Source organism: Alligator mississippiensis, chromosome 14 (genome assembly GCF_030867095.1).
Source record: "Alligator mississippiensis isolate rAllMis1 chromosome 14, rAllMis1, whole genome shotgun sequence".
NCBI classification, from domain to species: domain Eukaryota; kingdom Metazoa; phylum Chordata; order Crocodylia; family Alligatoridae; genus Alligator; species Alligator mississippiensis.
Window position 1 is genome coordinate 26,338,357 of NC_081837.1, and position 26,663 is coordinate 26,365,019.

The following is a 26,663-nucleotide window of genomic DNA, read 5'->3' on the forward strand; positions in this document are numbered from 1 at the left end:
AAACCTGTGTCTCCTCCTCTGTTGGTGCTTCTCCTGCATTCTCAATTCCTGTCATGTCGTCTTGGCTTGGAGGCACAAACCCATTTGCCTAAAAGAGGAAATACATCTTTCACCAATGCTAGATCTCCTTGCATGTCTAGAGGGCAAGTGGGTTTAACAGCAAAGCACAATTCAGCATGCGCTGGACTGTGGAATTAGGCAACTCGGTGCAAGGCCAAAAAGGAGCCAGGATGGAAGAAAGAAAGTCCCCCTGATCACAGACGTGAGGTATAAACAAGATCTCAGTGAGAAACTGTCATGGTGTATGTGGCTGTTGGATGCCCCACCTTGTCAGCTGAGTCTTGTTACAATACTGGATGATGTACAATAATCCCCCACATGTTCTTGTGGGGTTTATGGAGCCAGACAGGGCGGAAACCAATAGAGTAATGACTCAGAAATGGAGGTTCAGAGTGATCAGAAAATCATTACATGGAAACTTGGCATTGATGCCACATCACAATGAAAAACTGTGGAGCAATGTGACATCATGATGTCACAATCTCTACAGCATGTCAAGAGTAAGTGCTGTGTAGCTCTTTGAGACCAGTCAATGATGTAGTTCACCGTGACTGAGTAACTAATCTGAGCAATGACCAGAAAGAAGCACAGTGCTCTTCTTGTGCAAGTGCTAGCACTGGATTGGAAACTAAGCAAGAGACGGATCTTTTCTCCTCCTCCTCCCCCAGAACACCGTTCACATTTGGGTTAGCCACCAGGCAAGCTGCCTTGGATCTTTCCTAGTGGATGAGCTCTGTGGAGGCAGGTAAGGGTGAGAGGCTGAGATGGGGCTAGCTAAGGAGCAGCAGGCAAAAGCAGCTAAAGCAGCCTAGAGGGAGAGTAACAGTTTTGAACACTGCACAGGGTAAAAGAAACTGAATTGTAATCCCAGCTTCCACTAATTCCTCTCTGTGACTTTGGGTATGATATTTGGTCACTGCCTCAGTTTCTCTGTTGAGACAATATTCTCCTTCCTACTGAAGAAAGCTGTGGTTTATTTATATTTGTGAAACACTAGGAAAATCAAAGGGGTTTTGAAAGCCTAAGAATTCCCAAAAGAGGAAATGGAAACTGAGAAAAGCAGCTGAAATTGTGCCTTTGTGCTCTAACTTTTCTGCAGAAACTAACTGGTGCAATGCGCTACTTCCAACGGAATAAAAAAAGCCTTTCTCATTGTATGTAAAAGAAACCTGGAGGAATTACCATGCACTTCTATACAAAACAGACAACAGAGAAAGCACGAGGGGGCACTTTCCCAGTCCTGGCCCCTGCAGAACTAAGCACACCCATTCACTTAATTACAGGAAGACCTAAAGTAGATGTCAAGCATTAAGTAGGTTTTGCACAGTAGTCAGTAAAGCATGTCAAAGTAAAGTAACTGGACTATAAATTCACTCCGAAAGAAAGAGTGTAGCCAGATAGTTTTGGGCAGTATCTGAATCAGAGACTAGTAACACACTGTGGCTTCAATCAAAGCTTTTTCTATGCTCAGATCAATCATTGACCAGACACTAGGAGACTTCCCTCAGCTGTATCATCTCCAAAATCACATGTTTGATTGCTTCATGGCTCAGAAAATAAGGAGAAAGAGAATAATGGCCTTCCCCAACAGCTGCTTGTAGCTGTAATAACTTAGCAACATTTCAGCTAGAAAGAAAAGAAAGACATTCCTCTGCCCTACAGACATCAAATATCCACATGGCCCATTAGTCAAAGGAGTGTCCCAGGCTGACCTTAGGATGAAACCATTCACTGAAACACCGACCAGTGTTCAAGCCCACCTTAGAACCGTGACAGAAGCGTCATATCTGGCATATTAAAACCAGACTCTCAAGTAACTTTGAAAATCTAAAGAAAGTTAACTTCCACTAATGGAGAAAAGGCAAATACCCCATCCATCACAATCAACATGACCAACATTAACAAAGAAATCCATTAGTTACAATGGAAGTGTGCCTTTAGTTTCTAATGATGCTCTAGGGAAGTCTTGAGTTATTTATTCAAATTTCAAAGTCAAATGGAGACAATAGATAAATGAAATGTAGCTCAAGTACTGTTGGTTATTTTATACAAAAGCTTCACATATAATTTTTATTTGCACAGTTTTTATTAAGATATAAGAAACAATAAGCATCCCAGTAATTAAGCCAACAACAAGGATGAATGAGTACAGGACAGGGTGCTTCCATGTGGGGACTGAGAAATACCTGTTGATGTTCCTGAGTTAGTGTACTCGAGATGGGGTCTGTGGACACTGGAGAGGCATCATGTGAGGTAGCAGATGCTGGGCTAGGCGGTGGGAAAAGAACAAAGCCTTCCTGTCCAGATGTGCCAGTGGTAAGTGGAGGTATTCGTAGCCTATCTTCCTGGGTGATGACTGGCTGCTGATTGAGGATCAAAAATACCAGTTCCTCCTTTTCACGGCATGTCTCTGTAGAGATTTCATGGAGTGCCAGATAGTCTCGCAAATCCTTCACTTTCATCTTAATCAACTCTTCCCGCTGAAATGCTGTAGCTCGGAATCGCTGACAGAGATGGCAGAGAAGGGGACCGCTCTCGGGCCGGTTTGAACACAACGGACAGAAATTGTTTTTACAATCCAAACAGATGTGCTGCTCAAAGACAAGAGGGGAGACAAGAGAACCTTTAGTCAGGAGGGTGTAAAGGAATGGTAAAAGGGTGATGCAAAGGTTAATGCTACATGAAAGGTGATGACATCGTGCAATTAATAACCACACATGCAAGACAAATCCAAGCTTTATTTCTGAAAGATACTGTCAAGTATACAATGCATGCTACTGCTTGACAAAAGATACTCTATTGATCACTCATTGTTGAAATAGCATATTTTTATAATAAAAACCATAAGTTAAAATTCATTATGCAAATCACCAAAAAAAAAAAAAAGTTAAAAAAAATGAATTCTCCCCTAAACTGCAATAGTTTTCAAGGGTCTATTCTGAATGCACACAATTAACTCAGAGATGAAACTAATAAATAGGTCTATGAGGTAAAGTAACAAGCCTTCCAAAGTAAATCACGACTAAGTGCATGCATAGATTGCAGGTAGCATACTTCATGCACAAGAATGCCATAAGCTTCCCTCTTCAATTTTCTGCACTTCATAACTTTAATAGTGATTGCCCTCTCCTTTTTTCTTCTTCTCATTTATTGTTTTTCTTTTCCCCTAATTGCTGCCTTCCCTAAAAAGAAAAGAAAATGAAACCAATTTCTACGCCTGCAGCCAGATTGTCAAAGGAACCCAGCTTCCATCTAGGCAGCAAAGTAAAGTAGCCAAATTTTCAAAGGAACCATGCACACCTGGATACAGCTTTAGGTGCTAAATTCATGAGAATATGGCTGTAAAGTGTCACAACAGAATGTGCTGCGTACTGCAAGCTCTGAGAAAAAAAATGTTCTCCTTGGTGAACTTGGCCTCAGGTATCTATTTTGTTTCCAGTGCTTCATCACTATGGTTTTATACTGCCTTCATCATGCAGGAGTCTGATTTTCTGGTGTTCTGGGCACACGGACCTCCTTTTGACTTCAGCTGGCATTAGGCAGCTCAGCATTTCCAAAAGCACCACACAGGCAGGAAAATACAAACTTTCTCTCCCCTCCTCCCTCACATGACAACATGCCTCACCCTTATTCATGTCCACGGGAGGTGACTCTTTAAGCTACTTCAGTACTTTGCTTCCGTCTCCTGAGACTGCAGTTATGAATAGTATTTTCTGTGGTGGAGTCACTAATCTACCAGGAGTTGAACTGAGATTAAAAATTTACTTCACATAAACCACCAAATCAGTTAGGTAATTTTCTGTCATTAAAGCTTTAGACTGGATTTATATTCTACTACTAGTCCCCCTAATTCCCTTACTCATTCAGGCATTGGCTTGCCTTCTCTCCCTTTTTAAATTTACTATAATTTAAACTTCTATCTTGACTCTTCAGAGCCAGGCAAGAAGAAATAAAAACTAAAAACTTTAGAAGCAAGAGCATAAGCTCTTAAATCAAGGATGAATATTTTCTTTATTTTATGGATTACTTCTGTAATTAAAGAATAACTCCAATTCCATGGTGTATTAAGTTCAAAGAAAAGATTTATAGATTTGTGCTCCTGGGCCACCTATTCAAAAGGAGAGGAAGTAAAAATGTGAATTAACACCGTGATCAGTTGAGGTATACTTTCCTCTTCTAGATAACACCTTGAAAGGTGTAAATATTACACAAGCTTGAATAACCTCCTTCTCCACCTACATCACTGCTTTCCTCCTACTGAAAAGTAAATATTCATCTGAATCTTCAGCTAGCTACGCTACAGGATTAGCGTTTAGGGCCATTGTAGAAGACCTGCTTATATGGCTTTGTGAAAAATCAGTATAATATCCTTCCAGAAATGTTTCAGTACATGAAAAATTTCCACTGCCATTAGCTCTGCCCAGATGTCCCAAATATGGCAGAACAAACTTGAAATCTGATGCCATGAACCCTATTCACTGAATTACTTAATCCATCTCATGAGAAGATCACTTACTTATATGCACGTACGTCAGACAAGAGCCACACAAGTTCGTTATCTACACAGATTGTTCCAGGAGGGACCGTTTCTGCATACTACTCAGTTTCAAAAGCCTTCTCCAGTTTGACTGTGTAAAATGTTACTGTTTGATATTTTTGGACATTGGATTTCTAAAGGAATCTGATCCATTTAGAATATTTCAGTGCAGTGCAGTGCAATTATTTGGACCTGCGGGCCACATAGGCAGTTCTGGAGAGCTGCCACGGGCCAATCACCAGCACCCCCCTCACCCTCTAACAGCCTGGAGCCTGCAGGCCCTGCGGCTCCTCTCTGCCACCAACAGTGCACAGCCCCAGCCCCAACCCTGGCCCACCCCATACTCACCCCAGCCAGAGCGGAACAGCCCCGCCCCTGGCCCGCGCCTGCCCACGAGTAGCAGCAGTGGCTGGGCAGAAGCAGCCCCTCCCACTCACCGCTGCCAGGCCCTTCTTGCTGCAGCTGCCCAGAGCCCGTGACACCCTGCAACTCCTCTGCACTGCCACCACTCCCCCACTGGGCAGCCCAGACACAGCAGTGACAGTGGCAGAGAGCAGCCACAGGACAGCCCAGGCACAGGCTCTGGGCAGCTGCAGCAAGATGGACCTGGCAGTGGCGAAGGAGAAGGGCTACTTTTCCTCCATGCCCAGCAACAGCTTCTGCCATTGCTCATTGCGGGCAAGTGAGTCTAGAGCACATGTGAGAGAGGCCAGGGTCAGGGCTGCACATGCAGGTTCCAGCTGGTTTGCTCCACCAGACCAAGTCCAGAGTGGTCGCGAGGCGGGCCAGGGTCGAGGCTGTGCACATGGGTCTCCGTCAGGGCTAAGGCAGTGGCGGTGGCAGCTGGAAGGAGCCACCGCCACCACCTGGGCTGCCTAGCTGCAGAGCCACCCCAGCCCGAGTGCCCAGGGGTGTGATGGGATGCATCATGGGCCGGATCATGCCTGGGCCAGGTGGGACTGAGAGACCCGCTACAGGCTGGACAAAGTACCTCCACTGGCTGCATCCAGCCCACAGGCCGTATTTTGCCCACCCCTGGTGTAGAGTGATGGAAAAAACATTCATTACCAGACATTTTCTATTTTAACAATTTATCACTGTAGCATTTAGACAAGTTACAAAAAAAATTCATGGAGAATAGCCACAATACTTTCCTTCCCTCGAACAAGAAAGCAATCAGAAAAGGTGGGCTAGAAGCATCTAGCGCGCGCACACACGCACACAAGCAAATTTGCCCTTCAAGAATGATGGGGCGGGGCGCGAGTGAAGGGGGGAAGCTTGATAACCCTAACCCTACCCCACACCGCTGCTTCCCAGGAGCGGGGAAGGAAGCTTGCCCTGCCGTCCCCTCCATCCCCGTCTGCTAGCACCCCACACCACCACTGCCTCTAAAGAGCTGGGCCGGGGGGGGGGGGGGGGGGGGGGGGGGGGGAAGCTTGCCCACGCCACCCCCCCACTTCGTCCCTGCTGTCACAGTGGTGCTCCACCGCCTCCAGGGAGAAGGGCCGGGGGTGAAGGGGGATGAGGCCAGTGGTGCTGGCCTCACCCCACCACTCTATCCCCTCTGTCATGGCTGTGCTACACCGCACCATCACCACTGCCTCCTGTCTGTAACACTCTTGGAGCACTCTGATTGGTTGTTTCAGTAACCAAGCAGAGTGCTCCAAGGGTGTTACAGACAGACACAGATGGACTAAGCCAGGGGCGGGCAATTATTTCAGGCCGAGGGCCGCTTGATGAGTTTTGGTGAGCTGTCGAGGGCTGCATTGGTAGCTCCGCCTTTGACAGTTGCCCCGCCCCCTGGTTGCCATCTTGGGACCAGAAGTCCCATCCCTAACCCCTGACCTTTGCCACCGGAAGTCCCTCCCCTTGCCCCTGGAAGTACTCCTTTTGGGGAGATGACCTTGGAACCAAAAGTTACACCCTGTCATATGGTCTGTGTCATAAGAGCCACCCACCCAACACCAAACTGCCTGACTTGCTATATCTGTCTCAGAATCTCCTGCCCTCATCACATAATCCCTGACATTAGAAGGCGTACCTATTGACTGGGAAACACTGCCCAACACCAGGGCCCACCCTCACTGTGCATGGCCTGCTCCTGGGGCCCCAAAAGTTCTGCCCTATGGGCCACGACACACAGGCACAACTTACCAGGTAGCAAGGGGTTGTGACCTCTCTAACATCCTGCCCCAGCAGTAGGGTTTCAGGGGCATCAGACCTCCCCCCACAATGGAGCCAAACCAATTGAGTCAAGGACTGCACACAAAATCTTTCAGAACGAATCATTTTAAAAAAGTATAAAGTATTGTATACTAAAAATCAAACATCTACTATAACAGATTTTAATTTTATTTAAAAAATAATTTGAGTAGTGATTAACTTAACGCTTCTGAAAACAACATGACAAACATACAACCATAATATAAATAACTTAAATGATTAAAGACAAACAAAGGAACTCAATGTGAAGAATGAAGCCTCTGATGTGCATTAACCAGAAAATCAAAATCAGGCATCATCTCTGTTGTTGCAATGCGGAGCACTGCTACAAGGTGGTCACCGCTAATTGAAGAGCTAAAGTTTGATTTGTTGATTTTCATTACAGAAAATGTCTGTTCACATACGTATCCAAACAGCAGAAGTGTCTTTTGGGCATGAGCCTTGATCTTTGAAAACTTCTGTTCATTGAGAGAGGCATAAAAGCTAGGAAGTGGAACTGATTTTAGTTGCTCTGCAAGCCGTGCATCACACTAGAGGTCAATAAGCTCAAGTTGCAGGTCACATGGAGCGCTGTCAACAGTAAATGTGAAAGGTGAGGAGACCAAAGAGGTCTTTTTCTATTATTTGAAAATCTTCAAATCAGCAAGAAAATTTAGCATGCAACTGCACTAGTAGTGATGTGTATTTTTTTAGGTTTTGATCAGAAACCATTATGTGTTGCAATGTAGGAAAATGGCCGAAATCTTTGTTTTCTATCTGATGGGAGAAAAGGAGTACTTTCATCATAAATTACTTGACACTGGAATGCAATTCATTAGCAAAAAGTCCCTTCCCTTGCAGTCATGAATTCAGATCATTCATGTAGCCCATGATATCAATGGCAAATACAAAATCAGAGAGCCAATCTGCATCATTCAGCTGTGGGAAATCCAAATCTTTGGTTCATTTTTAAACATGAAAGGAAATCTCAGCTCTCAGTTCCCACACTCTTTTCAAAACATTACCCAAACTGAACCATCTTACATTAGTATGATACAAAACATCTGTGTGCTCAGATTCAGACTCCTCAAACAGAGTTACAAAGTGCCTGTAGGTTTAATCCTCTTGCTCAAATGTAGTTGACCACTTTTGTAACTGTGTCCACAACAGTGCTTAGGTTTTAAAACATTTTTACAGAGGGCCTCTTGACGAATGATACAGCGTAAAAAATAATTTTCTGTTCTGGATTTGTCTCTCTGACTTGATCCTGAATTCTTTTGAGCAATCCAACATGTTTGCCTGTCAAGTTTGGGCTTCCATCAGTGGTCTCTCACACCAATTTTTTCCAGTCCATTCCCAATTTTGACACACACATTTACTGCATCCAATAAATCTTTTCCAGTTGTTGTGTCTTTCATTAACTGCATTGATGCCAATTCTTCTGAAAGCTCAACATTTTCAATGATTCCTCAAATGAAAATCAACAACTGGGTTGTGTCTTTGACATCACAACTGTCACGGAGTGTCAGTACAAAGTATGAGAAATCATTTACCTTACTTTTCAATTGCTGGTGCAGGTTCTCAGAGATATCTTCAATACGTCTCAGAATAAAGCGCCTTGACAAGCTAACATTCTCAAACTGCTTTTTCTTGTCTGAGCACAAATTTGCAGCTAACTTGAGTACACATTCCTTTACAAACTCTTCATCAGAGAATGGTTTGCTCCTCTTGGTGATTGTGTGTACAACCTCATAACTCATTCTCATAATTCCATCCAGTGCTGCCAATGCTTTTGTGAAAAAAATTTGCTCTTTCTGCATTGCAGCAACCATCTCCTCTGCTTTCTTTACTTTTTCTTGGGCTGGTAAGTTTTCATATTTGGATGCAGGCTTAGTCTCAAAATGCTGATTCAAATTGTATTCTTTGAATACAGCCACACTTTCTTTGCAAATTAAGCACACAGCTTTTCCACCTACTTCAATAAAAAAATATTTAGAGGTCCATTCCTTGTTGAATATTCGGCATTCAACATCTACCTTCCTCTTCTTTGATGTGCTCATATCCAAATTATTCTTCTGTGGAGTGTTAAGATTAGGGATGTTATAACAACCACTCAGGTGATTGGGGGAACTTGGTAGGTGTGCCAGTAACTGCACTAGGAGCACTGGTGGGGAAGTTGGCTTCAGCCGCATGCTGCTCCAGATGGGACGAGCCCAGCCAGGTCGGCACTGGCCAGGAAAAGCAGCATGCAGTTGAGGTCAGCTTCCCCATGTTCTGCTTGGGGTGGGACGAGCCCAGCTGGGTTGGTAATGGCCAGCAGAAGCAGTGGCAGAGCCTCCTGCCTCTTGGGACCAGCTGGCACAGGTAGGGGGAAAGTGCAGCAGCAAATGGGGAAGCCGCAGCCAGGAAAAGCAGCATGCAGCAGAAGCTGGCTTCCCCACGTGCTGCTGCAGACAGGGCAAGCCCAGCCAGGTCAGCAATAGCCAGCAGAAGTGGCGGCGGAACCGTGTACCGCTCAGGACTGACCCTGGAGCAGTTTTCCCTCCCTGGTGCCAGCCCATCCTAGCCCAAGCCACACAAGGCAAAGTCGCAGCTTCTCCTCAGCTGGCCCGCCCAGCCGGTTCCAAGCGGCACAGCTGGCCCAGCTGCTGCTTCCCTTCCCCAGTGCCGGTCCAGTCCGACCTGGCATGCCCCGAGCAGCACGGCATGACACGGGGAAAGCCTGCCCAGCAGCCGCTCTCCTGGGCTTACCTGCAGGACAAGGTCCTTTCCAGTCCCGTGCCGGAGGCAGAAGCCGGCCCAGGCACTCCTTCCCCTCACCAGCGCCACAGGATCAGGCTCAGCCCCCTGCCCCTCTCAAGCTGCAAACGTGGCCTGAGCCAGGGGCGGGGCGAGGCCAGCTGGGTCAGGCTGAGGTCTGGGATGGTTGCCTTGCAACCAGAACCCAGTAAACAGCCTGAGGTGCTGCAGCCGGAGGCTGGTGTCGCCGGCTGCCACTGAAGGCTTTTAGACAGGCAGCCGCCATTACTAGGCTTTGAGGGCTCCGCAGGCTGGAGGGAAGTGCTTGGCAGCCCAGATCTGGCCCACGGGCCATATTTTGCCCACCCCCAAACTAAGCCCTTTATTATATTAGAATATTATATAGGAAAATATGAGCCTTTTACCATGCCTTGAGGAGCTGCCAAAATAGGTTTCAAGGAACATATTCCACAGACAAAGCTCCTCTACCAGTGGTTCTCAACCTTTTTGGACTCAAGGAACCCCTCCATAACTTTTGTGAACTGAATAGCATCCTATTTTTAAAAACTAATTTATAGATTAGAGTGCCTGCTTTTGCTTCCTGCAGAAGGGCCTGGTACTGCAGATTGTCTAGACAGGGAAAAGCCTGACTTTGTACTTAATCTGCTTAGTTTATCTCCTAACACCTGACTTATCTCCTTATACTTCCCAACACCCTTTGAACTATCTGGTGACACCCTGGTTGAGAATCACTGGGCTATGGCATCACTGTGTCTGGCTCTCAAAAATGCAGAGGTGTTCAGATACTATAATGGTGGGCATAGGACAAGAGATGCATCGTACACTTTATCTAAGCCAAAGAATCAGGAGCAACATTTCAAGGAATCTTAGTTATCAAATGATGCAGAGGAAGAGGTCTTTATGAATAAATATATCCCTGGTATTTCATTCACCACTCTCTTAAAGAAACAGTTTTCCTACCCTGTATTTGAGCAATAAGTATTTAGATACAAACAGTAAAAGATTAAGCATTAGACGTACCAACTTTCTATAAAAGAAGTCCAAAGCTTCTAATGTATTTGTTGATCAGTAACACATATTTAGACAGAAATGGCAGTGATTAGTGAAAATATGAGCACCAAAAAAATTGCTTTGAAAACGGTTACTGTATATGTTGCTATTTGGAACACAGGAAAACCATGTTTAAAATGAGGCCCATTATACCCAGTTGTGGCAGGGCACTTGATGTGCCTGCCACTTTAACAGGTCAGGCGGTCTGCTGAGCCATGGGCAGGTGGGGTCAGGGCTAACTGCAGAGTCAGCTGACCCAGGGGCCGGCAGATGAGGTTAGGCCTGATCAAAGGAGTCTCCTGGTTGGAGGAGGGCTGGGCATAGACTAAGTAAAAGCCCAGACGCTGCGAGCAGGGTTGGCAGTAACATCTGGGGAACACCACTCAGCAGGAAGGCTGTCGCTCCTGAATGCTAGCAAGGAGAAAGACATCCAGAGGTTTGGGTAGGAACCAAGCGGACGGAAGAGGTTCCTGGGGACCCATTGTGGGGTCCAGAGCCCTGAAAAGGGGGCTGAGAGTGTATGGGCCTGTTCAGGGACAAGGAGAGCCCTGAGAGAAGGGCTGAGTGCCTGGGCCCTGTTGAGAGGCCACATGAGCCTGAAGAGAGAGGGGCCTAGTGAGAGATCAGGCAAGTCCTGGGAGAGGGGCTGAGAGTCTGTGGCCTATTGAGGGGCCAGGTTGTGCCCAGAGAAGGAAGGGGCTGTGTAGAAAGACCTATGGAGGGCTCCAAGCCCACAGAGAGAGCGATCCATGGAGGGGTCTGAAAAGGTGGACCCAGAGACGAGGGAGCTGACAGCTGGAGGACTGACCCGGATAATCTCAACTGGCCTGTGCGGGGGCCGCAGCCCAGGAGGGGCTGAAGGGTAAACAGACTACAGCAGAGATGGCCAGAGCTGGGCAGGCCTTGAGGTGGGGCCAGGGCCTAGGAAAGACCAAAGGTCCCAGGGGGCAGGGCACAGCTGACAGGAAGGGCTCAAGGGACATGCAGCCCAGGATGACAGTGGCTGGTAGGTCCAAGAGTGAGCCAGGGCCAGAGATGGAGGACTCAGGGTAGGAGACAGAGCCAGGACCAGGGGGTCCAGCAGTTAGCAGCCCAGGAAGGGCTTAGGACATGTGAGATCAGGTATGTCTGAAAACCAGTCCTGGATAAAACCTAAAACTTTACCCTACTGGAGTTGGTTGGTGTGGTGGGGCTGCCTATGGCAGGGCAACCTTCATGAAATGCCATGCATGGGCCCTCCAGGGAAAGGCAAGGATGGGCACTGGAAAGCCTCAGCTCCCACTGCCTTGTGGGTGCCCCATGGAGGGGGAAGACTAGGGGAGCACACCTCAACAGAAAAGCACTTGGCAGGGAACACTGGGACCACATGGGTCCAATGGCCCAGTGAGGGGCCAAGGAAAACCAGGACCACATGGGTCCAGCGGCCTAGCAAAGGACCAGGAATAGACAGAGGCTCAGTGAGGGCCCATGAAAGACCAGGACCAGGAAGAGTCCAGCGACCCAGTGAGGAGCCAGGAATAGAACACAGGGTTAGATGGGGCTGAGGGTCTGGAGACAGGCCAGAAAAGTACAGAGGAGCTGAAACCCTGGAGAGAGGCCAGGAGAAAAACCGAGGGGCCTAGTAGCCCAGGGAGCAGCTGGGTAAAACCAAGGGGTCTGAGGGCCCAGAGAGGAGCCAAAGGAGAGACCAAGGGATCCAAGGCCTGGAGTGGGGATGAGAGAGGCATAGAGAGGGACTGTATCAGTGACTAGCAGAACATCTGCAAGGATGCCATCAGCAAGGCATGGGACATGGTGTCACAACCACCCCTGGAACCACGATATGTGACACTAATATGAAGATCTATGGTTATAAACTGGAACCTGGACAAACAACAGTATAATACTTTAAATCAAAAGGATGTCCAGGGTGTAATCTTTGACAGCAAATGGCACAGTGTGAAAGCTCAGGTTTGCTCTAACAGCAAGGGTGCCAGACTCTAGAATTTCTCTTCAACTTACTTGGCTCAGCATTTTGTGCAAGATAAAAGTGAAAAAATGTCAGAAGTAAAGCTTTAACTACAGCAACTATTTTCTGCTCTATACTCAAGTTTGCCAGGATTTTTTTTCAGTAAGTCTGCAGAGAAAAGCATCATCCTGAAAATGTCAGCCAATTTCTAAGACACTTAAGAAACCTTTGTCAGGGGGTGTGGGAGGAAAGAACAGCATGACAGTTTCCCCCAAAAATGCCTGGCATAGCTTGTTAATGGCAGAAAGAATAATGAGTAAAACTTGTCTTGAATTAAAGATCATTTTATGAAATAAGGCTATGACAGGAAATCAGGGTTAGAAGCTAGCTGGAGAACTGGAGAAAAGCAGGATTGAAAGAACAATTTTTACTCCTTTAAAGATACTTCAGCAGTTTTGCAAAAGTATCTTATTAGATATAACAAAACAGTTAAGTACTTCCCTCATTACAATCCCCTTCACCTTCGCCTGTACAAATCCTTTTAAAACAAGTGACTGCTAATTATATTAAGAGTATACTATATTTGTAAGGGGAGAAATACTTTGAAAAATATTGTTTAAGCAGTCAGAATTCAGTTGTCTTCTACTCTCACAATCTAAATGGACTTCATTTTATGACCATTATGTTTTATATAAAAAGTAGTTTGATTTAAATATTAATTGGATACCATGATTCAAGCAAGCTGCTTCTCCCATCATGGGATACAATGCAGAGTTTTCTCTGATCCTGTTGCACCAGAATCAGATTACAGACATCTTTTAGGCTGCCACCAATGAAAACAATTCAAGCTGTATCATTTATTAGGTATTTTACCCGTATGCCACTGATATTATGCAAGTAAGGTATAAAACCTTCAAATCGCTACACAGGTTTGCTGGTGTTATTTAGAAATGCAAATCCTAAACAAAAAAGGGAGTAGGCTGGTAGTCTGAAGTCCTATTCTATTGACCAAGTTACCTGAGAGGTTTGATTCAAATACATTTTACTTTCCATCAAATCATTTTCAGCTCTATAGAATGCTATCAATGACTCAAGCAGCATGCCGCCACTTTGAGAATACTGTTATTTAAATGCATGGTTTTTGTAAGTCACAGTTTTACAGGGTTTCCTCCCCCTCCCCCCACATTTCTATAAAATACATTTTTCCTTACAGATAACGTACTACACCTGAACTTGCAGCTGCCTCAAAAGCATTCATACAAATGGCAAAACAAATCTACATCTGCTATTTCCTACTGCACAGAAAAGTAAAAGCTTGACTGAATAATTCCTTTTCCTTTGTCTTTGTAGAGGAATGCTCTTTAAATCAGGACAATGTTTTGATGATGCCTTGCGCAGTAGTTTGTTTTAATTCGGTATTACATACACAAGCTACCTACTTTCAGAACAGAGCACTGAGTCAATATATACCCCTGAATTAGCAGGGAGGAATGGAGGGGTAAAAAAAAAACTCTCCAAAATTTTAATCCTCAACATAGGCTTTAAAGCAAAGGACTATTCTCCCTACAAAAATACATACATATGTTTGTTGTTTCTATGGAAAGAGAAATAAAGCAGCTTTATGAAGTGTCATCTTCAACACACAAGCAAGAATCCAAGAGGAAACTAAATATGAAAAGACATTTTTCTCAGTTTCCCAATTTAAAATACAAGATGCCTAAAAAGAAATAAGGTGCAGATTTAACTCCATAACTATTTGAAGTATGTTGTAGATTTTGTAGCTCCTTTTAAAAAACAGGGTCATGCTGGGATACCTTAAAATAGAGCTTTTTAAAAGGTTCTTTTATCCAGCTCAAATGCTTCTATTCTTTATTCATTACCTTAACTCTAGTAATCTGCTACAGTTTGGCCACTTGCTGAGCCACAGAGTTTGGACTCTAACCAGCTTCTGAACACTCTTCAGGAAGTATTCTGGGAAGCTCCCAGTTTAAATAATTTCCCAGCCAAAGGCTACTGATTAATTATGAATCTTGTGACAGTAATAGCTGTGCCAGCTAAAATGCACAAGAATCGAGTACACAGAAGAGGCTAACAGATAGGCAAAGAAGAAAAAAATGAAGGTTCTGCTTTTGCTACTCTAAACTGGCATATCAGTCCTCTCAAATTGTTGTGGCTTTTTAGCTGATATGTACTGTTTAAAAAGTCTTTTCCTTTTCATTGTAAGCATAGTGGATTTCATTTACTGCCACATCTGTTCTTTTCAAAAGGGACACACACAACTCCAAATCTAGTCAATTTAAAAATAATAAAGTGATTTCAAGTATGACACCTGCCCAACTGTTGTGATTTTGCCATGCGATTTTTATTTCTGAAGTGTTTTTCTCTAGCCTGTTGCTGTGTGAAAGGCTTACAAAGAGAACAGAGGTTTCATGAAGTGCTGTCAAATATACAAAGTAGGCAATCTAGAAAATCCTTCTCTCACAATCGTCTTAGGTGGTGTCAACAACAAAGAGTAGACAATACATTTTCAAGCTGCTACTCATTATCACACTATAAAGGAGCTTGCCATTCCCTTGTCAAAGTATATAAAACACCTAAGTGTATTTGGAAGACAGTCTTTAAGCTGCTAATTATTTTCAACTGTGCCAGCTGATTGTGATAGAAAAGCTAATATTTAAGGAAAGTAAATTTTAATTTACTTATTTATTACTTACTATTTATTACTTACTAATCCTAATTGTTATATTTTGTCCTTGAATCAAGTGCCTCCTTTGTTGCATGTTTTGCAAGCTCTTGATATTGGCTTCCTGTAAACCAGTGATTTTCAACCAAGAGATCTTTTTAAGAGTACTGCAGCACCTGACCCGTGTAACAAAGTAAGTGCTCACTCCTCACCACACCCAGCCCCTTGTGGCAGAGTGGGCAGCCCCTGCCACTGACAGCTCCCATGCTCCAGACAGCACACTCTGCTTCAGGAGGGTGGGGGACATGGGGCCAAGCTTTTTGACCTAGATCCTCCCCTTGCTTCTCTTATTCTCCCAGGACCAAAGGGGAAAGCAGCTCCAGTCCCTGAGTATAAGTCCCTATAGGAGCTGCCGTGGCAGCAGGGGCTGCACTTGCCCCCTCAGGAACAGAGGTATATCTTTCTACTAGGGCTGTGCAAAGCTTCAGGTGCTGATTTGATTCGGAGGAGATTTGGGTCGATTCAGAGGCCAAATCTCCAAAAATGAATCAAATTGGGAGACCAATTAAAAGGTCCAAATCAATTCGAAGCTCTCTGAATCAATTCAGAAAAGATTCTGAGAGCTTCGGAGGTTCGGGCAAACCCACTCACTGCTGCAGGGAGCTAGACCCGGACTCCATGCTGGTGAGTAGGGGGCGGACAAGGAGGGGCTGGAGGATGCATGAGGAGATCATGGGGGGACCCTTGCCAGGCCCCATCCCCTGCCTGCTCCCCTAACCCCCTGAGTGCCCCCCAACCCCTGCCCACTCTCCCAGCCTCCCATGGCTGCCCTGCCCGCCCCAGCTCCCAGCTCTTTAAAAAAAAAAAAAAGCCCCAGACTCACCAGCTGCTGCAGTGGCCTCGAGGCTTCTGGGGACTTGTGGCAGAGCCCCCCACGCAGCACAGGGCAGCAGGGATCGCCCCCTGCCTGGTAGGAGCTGGTGAGCAGAGGCTTTTATTTTTATTTTTTTTAAAGAGCCGGGAGCTGGGGCTGGGAGAGCAGGCAGGGGATGGGGGTCATGACAGAGCCCCTCACACAGCAGCCGGGCCCCCGATCTGCCTGCCAGATGACAGGAGGATGCTGCTGCCGGCCGGGACCGGCGCTGGGCACAGCCTGTGCCAACCACCAAGAAGATTTGTGCTGCCGCTGGCCCTAGCCAGCAGTGACAGCATGCTGTCACCCGGCACGCACATCCGGGGGCCCACACCCCCAAGCGGGCTGCAGGGCCTGTGCCGGACTCCTCCCAGGGGCATGGGCCCCAAATCTGCCTGCCAGATCACAGGAGGCTGCTGCTGCCACCTCAGAAGATTCATCTGAATCAGGCAAGAAATTACAACGTTTTAGGCATTTTCATGATTCCCCATTATGGCCTACGGGGGAAGCATCAAAACAGCATTGAAACAGCGAAAGCTTCAATGAAATGAAATGGAACTCAAAATGAAACACTGTTCCATGAAATGTCGAAACAGAAGTCAAAGCAGAGTGGTGCTGTTTCGCACAGCCCTAGAGTTCACTACTTACCTTCCTAGATGAATTTTCAAAGTGTGCCCCACATCCTTTGCAGCTCTGTTCAGAACCAGTAGGAGAAGGGTAGGAGCTGTAACCTGGGTTGGAATATGCCTGGGATCTGGGACCCCGTTGTGGCTGCTGCTGCATCTCTTCAGGTTGTCCATCCAAACAAAACCAGTTACAACAGGACGCCCACATAGTAACTAATAGAAAGAGGAGGAAAAAAAACACAAATTACCACACAGGAGGCCACCTACCTACTACCAAAGTGAGGGCCAGGCACAAAATATTTATAATTCTTTTGTTAACTTACTGAATAGCAGGGAGACAATCTTTTCCCCAGAAAATTGTTAAATTCATGCAAAAACGTACATAAGTGCAAAATATAACAAGCTTTTTACCCTTAAAGAGAATGAATGTTACCAGCATTCTTCCAAGCTGCTCATTAGGATAGAGGGAAGATTAAGTTGAAATTACACTCTGTCCTCTATGGATATTCTGCAGGGCCTCTAAGCCTCACTGTTATTGTGAAGAAAGGAAAATTGAGAGGCACTGGAATTTAAGCCTCATGGAGAGAGAAGAGACCCATGTTCTCACACATGCATTGCTTATGTAGAACTAATTGCAAGACCCTAGCTGGATCCCCTTTAGCTGCATTTAGGTTCTGTGTATAGAGCTACTTCAGCTATCACATAAAAAGGTTGTGGAAAATGACAATGGAGGTGCTTCTAAAGTTAGGCTTTCAGTCAGACAAGTGGACAACCAAATGGTACAAGGTCAGTGACCATAACAGGCATTTATACAGGTACTTGGGGGGGGGGGAGGAGTAGTCACTGCTTTAATTAAAGCACCCAGAGCATCTCGTGTATTAGCATCCCCATGCTGAAAAATGGCGGCAGGGGTGCTTTAACTAAAGCTCATCGAACAAGTACACCCACATGCTAATACACGAGGTGCTGGAATCAGCTGGAGCAGGTCAATTACAAATTACAAATATCAGAGCAGCCTCTCTGCACGTGTCTAGGTGCCCAAATTGCCTTGCCAGCACATGAAACTTCCTTACAGTGAATCAGGTTAGCCTCTGCTAACTTACATTTAGAATTAAGTTAACTATAGAGAAGCCAGATGCTAAAAATTCATAAATGCCTCCTCCTATCTCTTTCCCTGAAGTTCTGCTAGTTGAATATTCACCTATTCCTAAAATCCTGGGTATACAATGAAAAATGTTTGCTCCTGTATTTACTCAAATATAAGATGACCCTGAATGTAAGATGACTCCCCAATTATTTGATTCTATATATGGAAAATGCTCTCTGCCCTCCCCCTGCCCTGAAGCTTTCCTGCCCCCACCCCCACCCATTACTGTCAGACATTGCTCCAGCTCTGTTCCTCCCAAGCACAATGTGGAAGTGAACTGCACATGACAGTAAGAGGGTAAGGTGCGGGGACAGAGGGGAAGGAAGAAGCTGCAGAGGGCAAGCAGAGTGGGGCAGGAGATAACTGCAGGTCTGACTCTAGCCCTAACCCAGACCTGAAGCAACTATCTGTTCCCCACTTCCCCTCTTAATTTAAAATGCAAGGGGCCAAAAAACTGGACTTTGAAATAAACATTCCCTTTTACATTTGCATATGCAAATTACTACAGGTACCTATACATGCATTTTAACTTGTTGCAAACTGCTGCAAGTTTTAGTACAGGTACTACATAAACACACTTCTGAACCTATCTATACATAGTACAAACTTTTTTTTTTTTTTTCATTTCAAGGGCCAAATCAGTTACAAATTCAGTTGGGCAAAGTCCAACAGTCAAATTCCAAAATTTAACAGAGCAGAGCTCAATCACCAAGTCTGTGTGGCTCTACCATAGGGCAAGTATCCTCCCTCTCAGACCCATTGATCTGGAGCTTTGGAAACTCTCCAAATCTAGGCAGGCATCCTGCCAGGCCTGGAGGCTTTGGGGTTCAGATGCCTCCAGTCTCACTTGATCTGAGCCAAAGACTGAATACAAACTACGCTTTTTTTTTGTTTTGCAAAAATGTTTATTGATATATCTGTCTATAGAGATATATCTAACTGTACCTCTAACAACCTGTCTTGTGACAGCTATGGTTCATTTGACAGTCCAAAACACAGTTTTTACAGTTACATCATTCTTAGTCCTGTTACAAAGTCCGCACCAGGCACCTGCATTCCCACATGCCCGTGCGCTCATCACCGTCACCTTGAAACATCACCTTATCGCATAGTTCAAGGGTTTTGAACCTTTTTTAACAAGTGTACCCCTTCTGTCTCCAAGTTTCAGCTCATGTACTCCTTTATATTTCTTTCTTGTTTTTAATGTTACCAATTATGTGATATAAGGCAGGCTACACTAATTAACATCAAATGCATTATTAATATATGCATTAAATATATATATCATAGTTATGCCACAACAGTTTGGTCCTGGTATGCTGCTGGATTAGTACATAATAGGAAACAATATTGCAGCTCTTAATGAAGTGTTTGCATAAACTGGTTTATGTATAACAAAGTTATAATGATTATTATTGAGGCGGGGCGGGGCAGGGGGTGCACAGCCGGGACAGAATCGTGAGTGGCTCATTCAGAGGGTGGGGGGGGGAGGCAGCTCCCACCGCTATACACACCCTGGGAGGGCATGGGGGTGTGTGCCTCAGATCTGTGCACAGGGCAAGGGCAGGTTGCCACTGCAGGCTGGGGCCAGGGTGGTGCCAGGCTCTTCCTAGTGGGGGATTGGGCTGGGGCTGTGCTTGGGGTGGGTGGCAGCAGTGCTGGGAGTGCGGGCTAAGGCAAATTGTAATGAGGGTTCATTTGTCACATGAATGGGCACTTCGTAAGTGCTCTGAAGCCACGCATTTCTGTCAGTGCACAGCTGTACAACACTTTCAATGGCCCATCACGCAACAAAATGTCAGTTCTCTCACTGCCCAAAGTGTAAGTTTTGAGGCTGGGGAGACTGCCTTCTTGGACACAAATGATGTCTCTTTGTAGGTGGTTGAAACATTGCTGAATAGTGCCCCGTTTTTCTTTCTTTGCTAAAGTTCTCACATTCCCAGGCTATTTGTGTCCCCATTACAAATGCTGTGAGAGGTGAGGGGAGCGGCTACCACCTTGCCTTTTTCACTCTCTGCTCTTTTTGATTCTTTGCTCAGGCTTAGGTTCAGCCCCAGCCTACCAGGGTTGTTCTGGACTTTAGGCTTCTTTCTCTTGGAGGTGGGGGGGAAAGAGTGACACCAGGGACCTCTCTCAGTGCTATTTGTTCTAGTCACCCTGTCCCATTTCCTTGGGCTCAGGGGGTTCCACTCCATCTGCTCTGTCACCACCTCCATCTTCTTACTCCAAGGTATCAAGAAGGGTTTCTACAAGTAGGTATGAGCTACAAAGAAGGCCCAACAACCCAGAAATAGCCACCATAAGATACAACAGGTGCTAAGAGCAAGGGACAGAATGTCGAACACAGATGTGCTCCCCAGCATAGCAGCAAGACTGTGTGGAAACAAGTCTTCTACAAGGACCTGCAGAAGGAACACAGGGACTTGAACAGACAAGTAGCCTACCAGGTACTCTCCATCTGGGTACTGAGAAACAGAGAAGGGCAGAAAAGTCTGCTGAACTGCCCTGGCCAAACCTGTTGGAAGGCAGAAACAAATTGACCACCTCCTTTGGTACTGCCCATACACCAAGAGGTGTAGAGGAGAGTAATCTTACTCCTCATGATGGTGAAAGGGGTCAAGACATTGCCCAGAGAGGCAGCGCTGTTCAGGCACTGGATCAAGCGGCAGGGGACCCTGATAACACACTTGAACTAGTTAGCCTCCTGCTTCAGGAATGCCCTGTTGAAGACCAGGAACCTACTTATATACAGGTACACAAATCTTTCAATCAAAAGACTGTGTCAAAATGGGACTGAATGAGATACAGAGGTACTACAAAAGGGAACAGAGGGGTTGGGGCGGGGGTAGGCAGGGGGCAAAAGGATCAGAGGCAGTTTGGCATGATTGTAACAGGTAAAGGTGATAGCAATGAATGCAGTTATTGTAATGGGGAGTTGATGGTGTAGTGGTGTATGCATGTTAGGGACTGTCTGGAGTAGGTCGATTGATCCCCTTTGCTGGGGGATGGGGAAACTCCAAGTGGAGTATGCCTGGGGATTGGGACACTAGAAAGCTCCCATGTGGAGGACACTATGATAACTGTTTTTGAAAATGCTAAGGGAACAGTTCTCCCACAGCATCTCAGGAAATCGAGGGTGTCAGTTGGGGGCCCCAGCTGCCTGTACACAAATGCCAGGAGCATGGGGAACAAGCAGGAGGATCCAGCCCTCCTGCTCTCTAGTGGGGCAAAATGACCTGGTAGGGATCATGGAGACCTGGTGGGACTCCTCGCATGATTGAATGTAGCCATAGAGGGCTACACCCTGCACAGAAGGGACTGAGCAGGGAGAAAAGGCAGAGGGGTAGCTCTCTATGTGAGGGAGCAGTACACCTCACTGGAGGCTGACATTGGCTCCAAAGACAAGCAGCTTGAAACCCTCTGGGTCAAGCTTCGGGGGGGGGCGAGGCGAGGCCAGAGAGACCTAAGTGTGGGCATTTACTACAGGCCACTGAACCAAGGGGAGGAGCTGGATCTGGAGTTCTCTCAAGAACTGACAGAGGCTGCACGTGCAAGAGACTTGATTGTCATGGGCAACTTCAATTACCCAGACATAGACTGGGAGGAACACTCGGTTTGGTCGGATCAGTCATGTAGCTTCTCAACTGTAATCAAGGCGATCTTTATGACTCAGGAAGTGCAAGAGCCAACCAGAGGTACTGCTCTCCTAGACTTGGTGTTGGCCAAAGGAGATGATCTGATTTGTGGCTTGAACACAAAGGGTAGCCTGGGTGACAGCAACCATGAGCTCATCAGGTTCACTGTCTGCCGCAAGGCTGACAAATCAACTGGCAGGACTGAAGTCCTGGGCTTCAAAAATGCTGACTTCAACAGGCTCAGAGCCCTAGTAGTGGAGGCGATGCAGGACCAGGGACGGAAGGTGAATGGGGTGCAAAAAGAGTGGTCGTTCCTCAGGGACATGATTCTCAAAGTACAAAAGAAAACCATTCCCATGAAGAGGAAAGGTGGCAGAAGGACAAGCCCTCCTGGCTCAATAGAGACATCGCAGTCCTCTTGAAAAAGAAAAAAATAGGCGTACACACAGTGGAAGCTAGGGACAGCCCTCAAGGAGGACTATACAACAGTGGTCCACACTTGTAGGGAAATGATTAGGAAAGCTAAGGCGGCAACTGAATTTAAGTTAGCCAAGGGAGTCAAGGACAATAAGAAATCCTTCTTTAGGTATGTAAGGAGCAAAAGGAAAACAAATGGAAGCATGGTGCACCCCTGGTTAACACCTCAGGATAGCTGGTAATGGACACTCAGGAAAAAAAATGAACTCCTGAATACCCACTTTGTTTCAGTATTTCACCGAGCCAAGGGGAAAGACAAGCAAGATAAGGATCACAGAGGGCATGATGGGAATGATAGCCTTCCCACTGTGGATGCTGAGCTGGTGCAAAAACAACTAGAAAAGCTAGACATTTATAAGTCAGCAGGACCAGATGGACTTCACCCAAGAGTGCTGATGGAGCTGGCTGAGGTCACTGCAGAACCCCTGGCACAACTCTTTCAGAAATCGTGGCACACAGGGGAGATCCCTGAAGATTGGAACATTGTGCCTATCTTCAAGAAGGGGAAGAGGGAGGACCTGGGCAACTATAGGCCAGTCAGCCTAACCTCCATCCCAGGGAAAATCCTGGAAAAACTCATTAAAGAATCTATGCGCGATACACTCATTGAGGGTAAGATTCTGAATGACAGCCAGCACGGCTTCGTCACGGGCAGGTCATGTCTTACCAATTTCATCTCCTTCTACGAACAAATCTCTCACCACCTGGACATGGGAGAGAAGGTCAACATTATATACCTAGACTTCCAAAAGGTGTTTGATCTAGTATCCCGCAATATCCTTGTGGATAAACTGGGAGATTGTGGGCTTACCTGCTCAACGGTTAGTGGGTGGAAAACTGGCTGCACGGTAGGACCCAGAGAGTTCTCATGAACGGATGTGTGTCATCCTGGCAAAAAGTGGCCAGTGGTGTCCCTCAGAGGTCCGTGCTTGGAGTGGTACATCTAGTTCTGGGCGCCACACTTCAACAAGGATGTGGAAAAACTTGAGATAGCCCAGAGAAGAGCCACCCACATGATCAGGGACTTGCAAGACAAGCCATACGAGAAGAGGCTGAGGGACTTGGGCCTCTTCAGCCTACAGAAGAGAAGGCAGAGAGGGGACTTGGTAGCAGCTTACTGCTACATTGGGGCAGTACATCAAGAACTCAGTGAACAGCTGTTCACCAGGGCACCCCTGGGAAAGACCAGGAGCAATGGATACAAACTCCTGAAAGGCCGCTTCAGGCTCAAGTCTAGGAAAAATTCCTTCACAGTTAGGGTGTCCAGACTGTGGAATAAACTTCCTCCAGTTGTGGTGCAGTCACCTACCTTGCAAATCTTCAATCAGACTGGATAGTCACCTCACTGGGGTCACTTGACTCCAGTCATCTTTTCCTGCCTAGTACAGGGGGACTGGACCTCATGTTCTACAAGGTCCCTTCCAGCCCCTAACAATCTATGAATCAATCCATCGATAGATATTTTTCCAAAAAAGAAAAAAAAAAATCAACGTTTTTCCCAATGTGGGCCAAGTATTTTATGGGCATGCTTATTGTGGTCTACATTCAATTAACTTCATAGTTGGTTTCCATGACTGAGCACATGCTGTTTCTAGCAGCAGTTTAATGATACGCAGTGTATTTAATTGCAGGAGGTGGGAGGAAGGTTGCTGGTATGGGAATATAAGATGAAGGACTTTTTTCCCATGCCAACTGGGGAAAATACTTCATCTTATATTTGCATAAATAAGGCACATTCTGAACAAAATCCCATACAAAAGTAACACAGCAGAATGAGGTTTATTATATGTTAAGCATACAAGTCAAAAGCATTCATCTGGACTTCAGTTTTAGAGCATGTGATACATGTCATTATTTACCAGCAAACACAACACAAGCTGCTTCCTCGTATTCATGTTGTAGTTTCTGGACTATTTTTATACTTCTGAGAAATCAGAGAAGTCTAATCTGTCATTTTCAGTATGTAGCAGCTCAGTGTATCAAGTCAACTTTCTGAGCTTCTGGAATTGAACATTTCTTGTTAAATTATTTTAAGACATGGATTTAAGCTTTGTTTTAGCTATTGATCAAGAGTTCTCAGGAGCATTTGCTATAATGTGCTTACTGAGTCACTGAATGTTTTACTCTATCAATCCTTTGGGACTGATGTTTTTAAATAGTGAAGCTTTTGCAGCTTGATGCAGTTCCAGTAATCTGTAGATCTAGTGGAGTGTTTAATCCTTTCAGTCCCTGGCTGAATTTGCCTTATCAAAGTTACCACTGTCATTGCTGCTGACACAAGCCTTTCAGCATTAACAATGGTGAGCTTACAGATGAACTTTCAAACTACCCTGCAGGTTCAGCAAATTTTATAATTTAAATGAAAAGCGAGTGTCTTGATGACATTGAGGTAGTTCAAAAAGTGTGCAATGAAGTAAATTGCATAACTAGTACAGCTATTGGCCTTCTGACCTTATAAGGAAAACATGATACATGCCATTTAAAAAAATTTGGGTTACATGAATGAGTCTATCGTGCTTATTTATGTCTGTGTACCTCACTTAGTTCAGAAAACTTGCTCTTTCTAATATTGATGGAAAGAATTAATATTTGTAGGTGCAGAGACTTTACTTCTCATACAGTGCCATTTGGAACTACTCTGAAATATGCTAGGGAATAAGTAATTTACCCAGATATTTTTAGATGAACCAACACACTGAGGGGCAAGAAATGGAGATTCATCACACAAAAATTGTTTCAGGATAAGCATCATATTACAAATATAATATGGTCATGTAGGCCACTAAAGAATGTGGGTTGGTTAACATCACAAGTGTGTAAAACAGCATTAGAAGTTTTTAACCTTAAGGACGGGACTCTATTTAGAAGTATACACAAATTAAATAATCAATACAAAGCAAGAAAACTTGTTAGTGACATGCTGTGAGGTCCAAGTCCCAGTGCAATAGTGGAACAGCTATAGTGAGTTAGTCCATTGCCCTGTATTTTATATCCATGCTACTCATTCCAATATAAAAGACATGTAGTTTTCAACAAATACTAGTGAGAGACTCTGGTATAGTACCATAATACAAAATTAATTTAGATTAATCATTTGTATTAGCCTAATGTTGTAATCAAAGCATCTATTGCAGAGGCAGGCCCACGGGCCGAATCCGGCCCACCAGGCAATTTCATCTGGTCCATGGGCACCCACCAATTAACTGTACCCTACCAAGCCCACACACCTTGCTCCAATCCTCGTGCACAGAAAGGCCCAGCCCAGCCAGCACACACAGCTTCTGGGCAGGTCTGCTGCTGCCGCTGCTGAAACCATTGGGGGACCTGCTCAGCTTCCCTAGTTTCCAGTGGCTCCTCCTCCTGTCCTTGCTGTAGTGCTTGCTCCGGGCAGCAGGTAGGGAAGTGGCAGGGGCTGGAGGGGGTGGGGGGGTGGTCTACAGCTGGGCAGGAGAGCAGGGCATGGGGCTGGGGTGGTAGAAGCACAGAGCCCACACCCAGGGGGGCAGTGGGAGCATGGAACTTGGGTAGGCAGGGTGTGAGTTTGTGGGGTGTGAGGGGGTGTGGGGATCCCCCCACATCCCACCCAATGATGTACAGCTCCCACCACTGGCAGCAGCAGCAGGCAGCAGGCCTTTGGGGTATTTGTTGCCCTGTGCACACTGCTGCTATGGCAGTGCATGGCTCCCGGGAGCTGCATGTGGCAGCAAGGAGTGGAACCAGACCAGCCCACCTCTGTCAGGCAGGGCTTCCTGTGGCACATGTGCAGCTCCCAGCACTCACATCCCACAGTTGGAGAAGCCCCGCGTGATGGAGCCAGCAGACTTCCCCGCTCCCTATCACCACGTGCAGCTGCTGGGACTTCGCCAGGAAGCAGGGGGTGGGGCTCCTTTTGTAGATGAGCCTACAAAACACCTTTCGTCGACAAGCCTACAAGCTTCACATCATAATTTTTTATACCCTGTAGTTTTATGGACTAAATACAGACATTGCATTTATTGCACATTATAAACTGTCTGCCATTGGATAACCCCAAGTAACCTCTCTACATTTTACCAACTACATTCAATCACCAGGTCAACATTCCCCTCTTCTTCCCCTCAACCCCACCTTCCCTTCTTGCACCTATTAACTCTCATCCCCTCTGATCTTCCCTACTACACATTTGCATTTTCACAACTTGCATTTTGCATATTGGCTTAAGCTTCTATTTCACCCAGGAGAGAATACAAGCACTAGCAGGCTCTCCCTATACCTGAAGAAGGGTGTTTTTGCCTAAAAGCTTGCAAAGAACAGTTTTTCCAACTATTTAGTTGGTCTAATAAAAGATACCACATTTACCCAAAGAACCTTGTGTCTGCCTATGCCCTTAGTCCAACACAGCTATAACCGATACCCCTGAAGCATTTTGATTTATACTTTATTAGCACTTCATATTCAGCCTTTGGAAAAAATATAAATTGTGTTACGAGTACCTAGAAAAAGAAACAAATCTGCAGTTCATACGTTGTCCAACAGCATAAAATTCAGACATTCAATAACAGGAGTTCAGAGATAGTTTTGCATTACAGCTCTCTGAATTTTATATGATCCTGATCATCTCAGAAACGTCAATACCTAGAAATGAA

General features: G+C 45.7%; 1 protein-coding gene across 3 annotated transcripts in view; it reads right to left on the reverse strand.

Annotated features, from left to right (window-relative positions):
* The window catches only part of RFFL (ring finger and FYVE like domain containing E3 ubiquitin protein ligase), a 72,129-nt gene that overhangs the window by 7,334 nt on the left and 38,132 nt on the right, over positions 1-26,663 (reverse strand). For all 3 annotated transcript variants that reach the window (XM_059717398.1, XM_014595956.3, XM_059717397.1), the window contains exons 2-4: positions 16,802-16,992; positions 2,247-2,651; positions 5-88 (exon numbers count right to left, since the gene is read on the reverse strand). In XM_059717398.1, coding sequence (XP_059573381.1) covers positions 5-88; positions 2,247-2,651; positions 16,802-16,987 — 675 coding nt within the window. In that variant the 5' untranslated portion in view covers positions 16,988-16,992. The remainder of the gene's footprint in view (positions 1-4; positions 89-2,246; positions 2,652-16,801; positions 16,993-26,663) is intronic.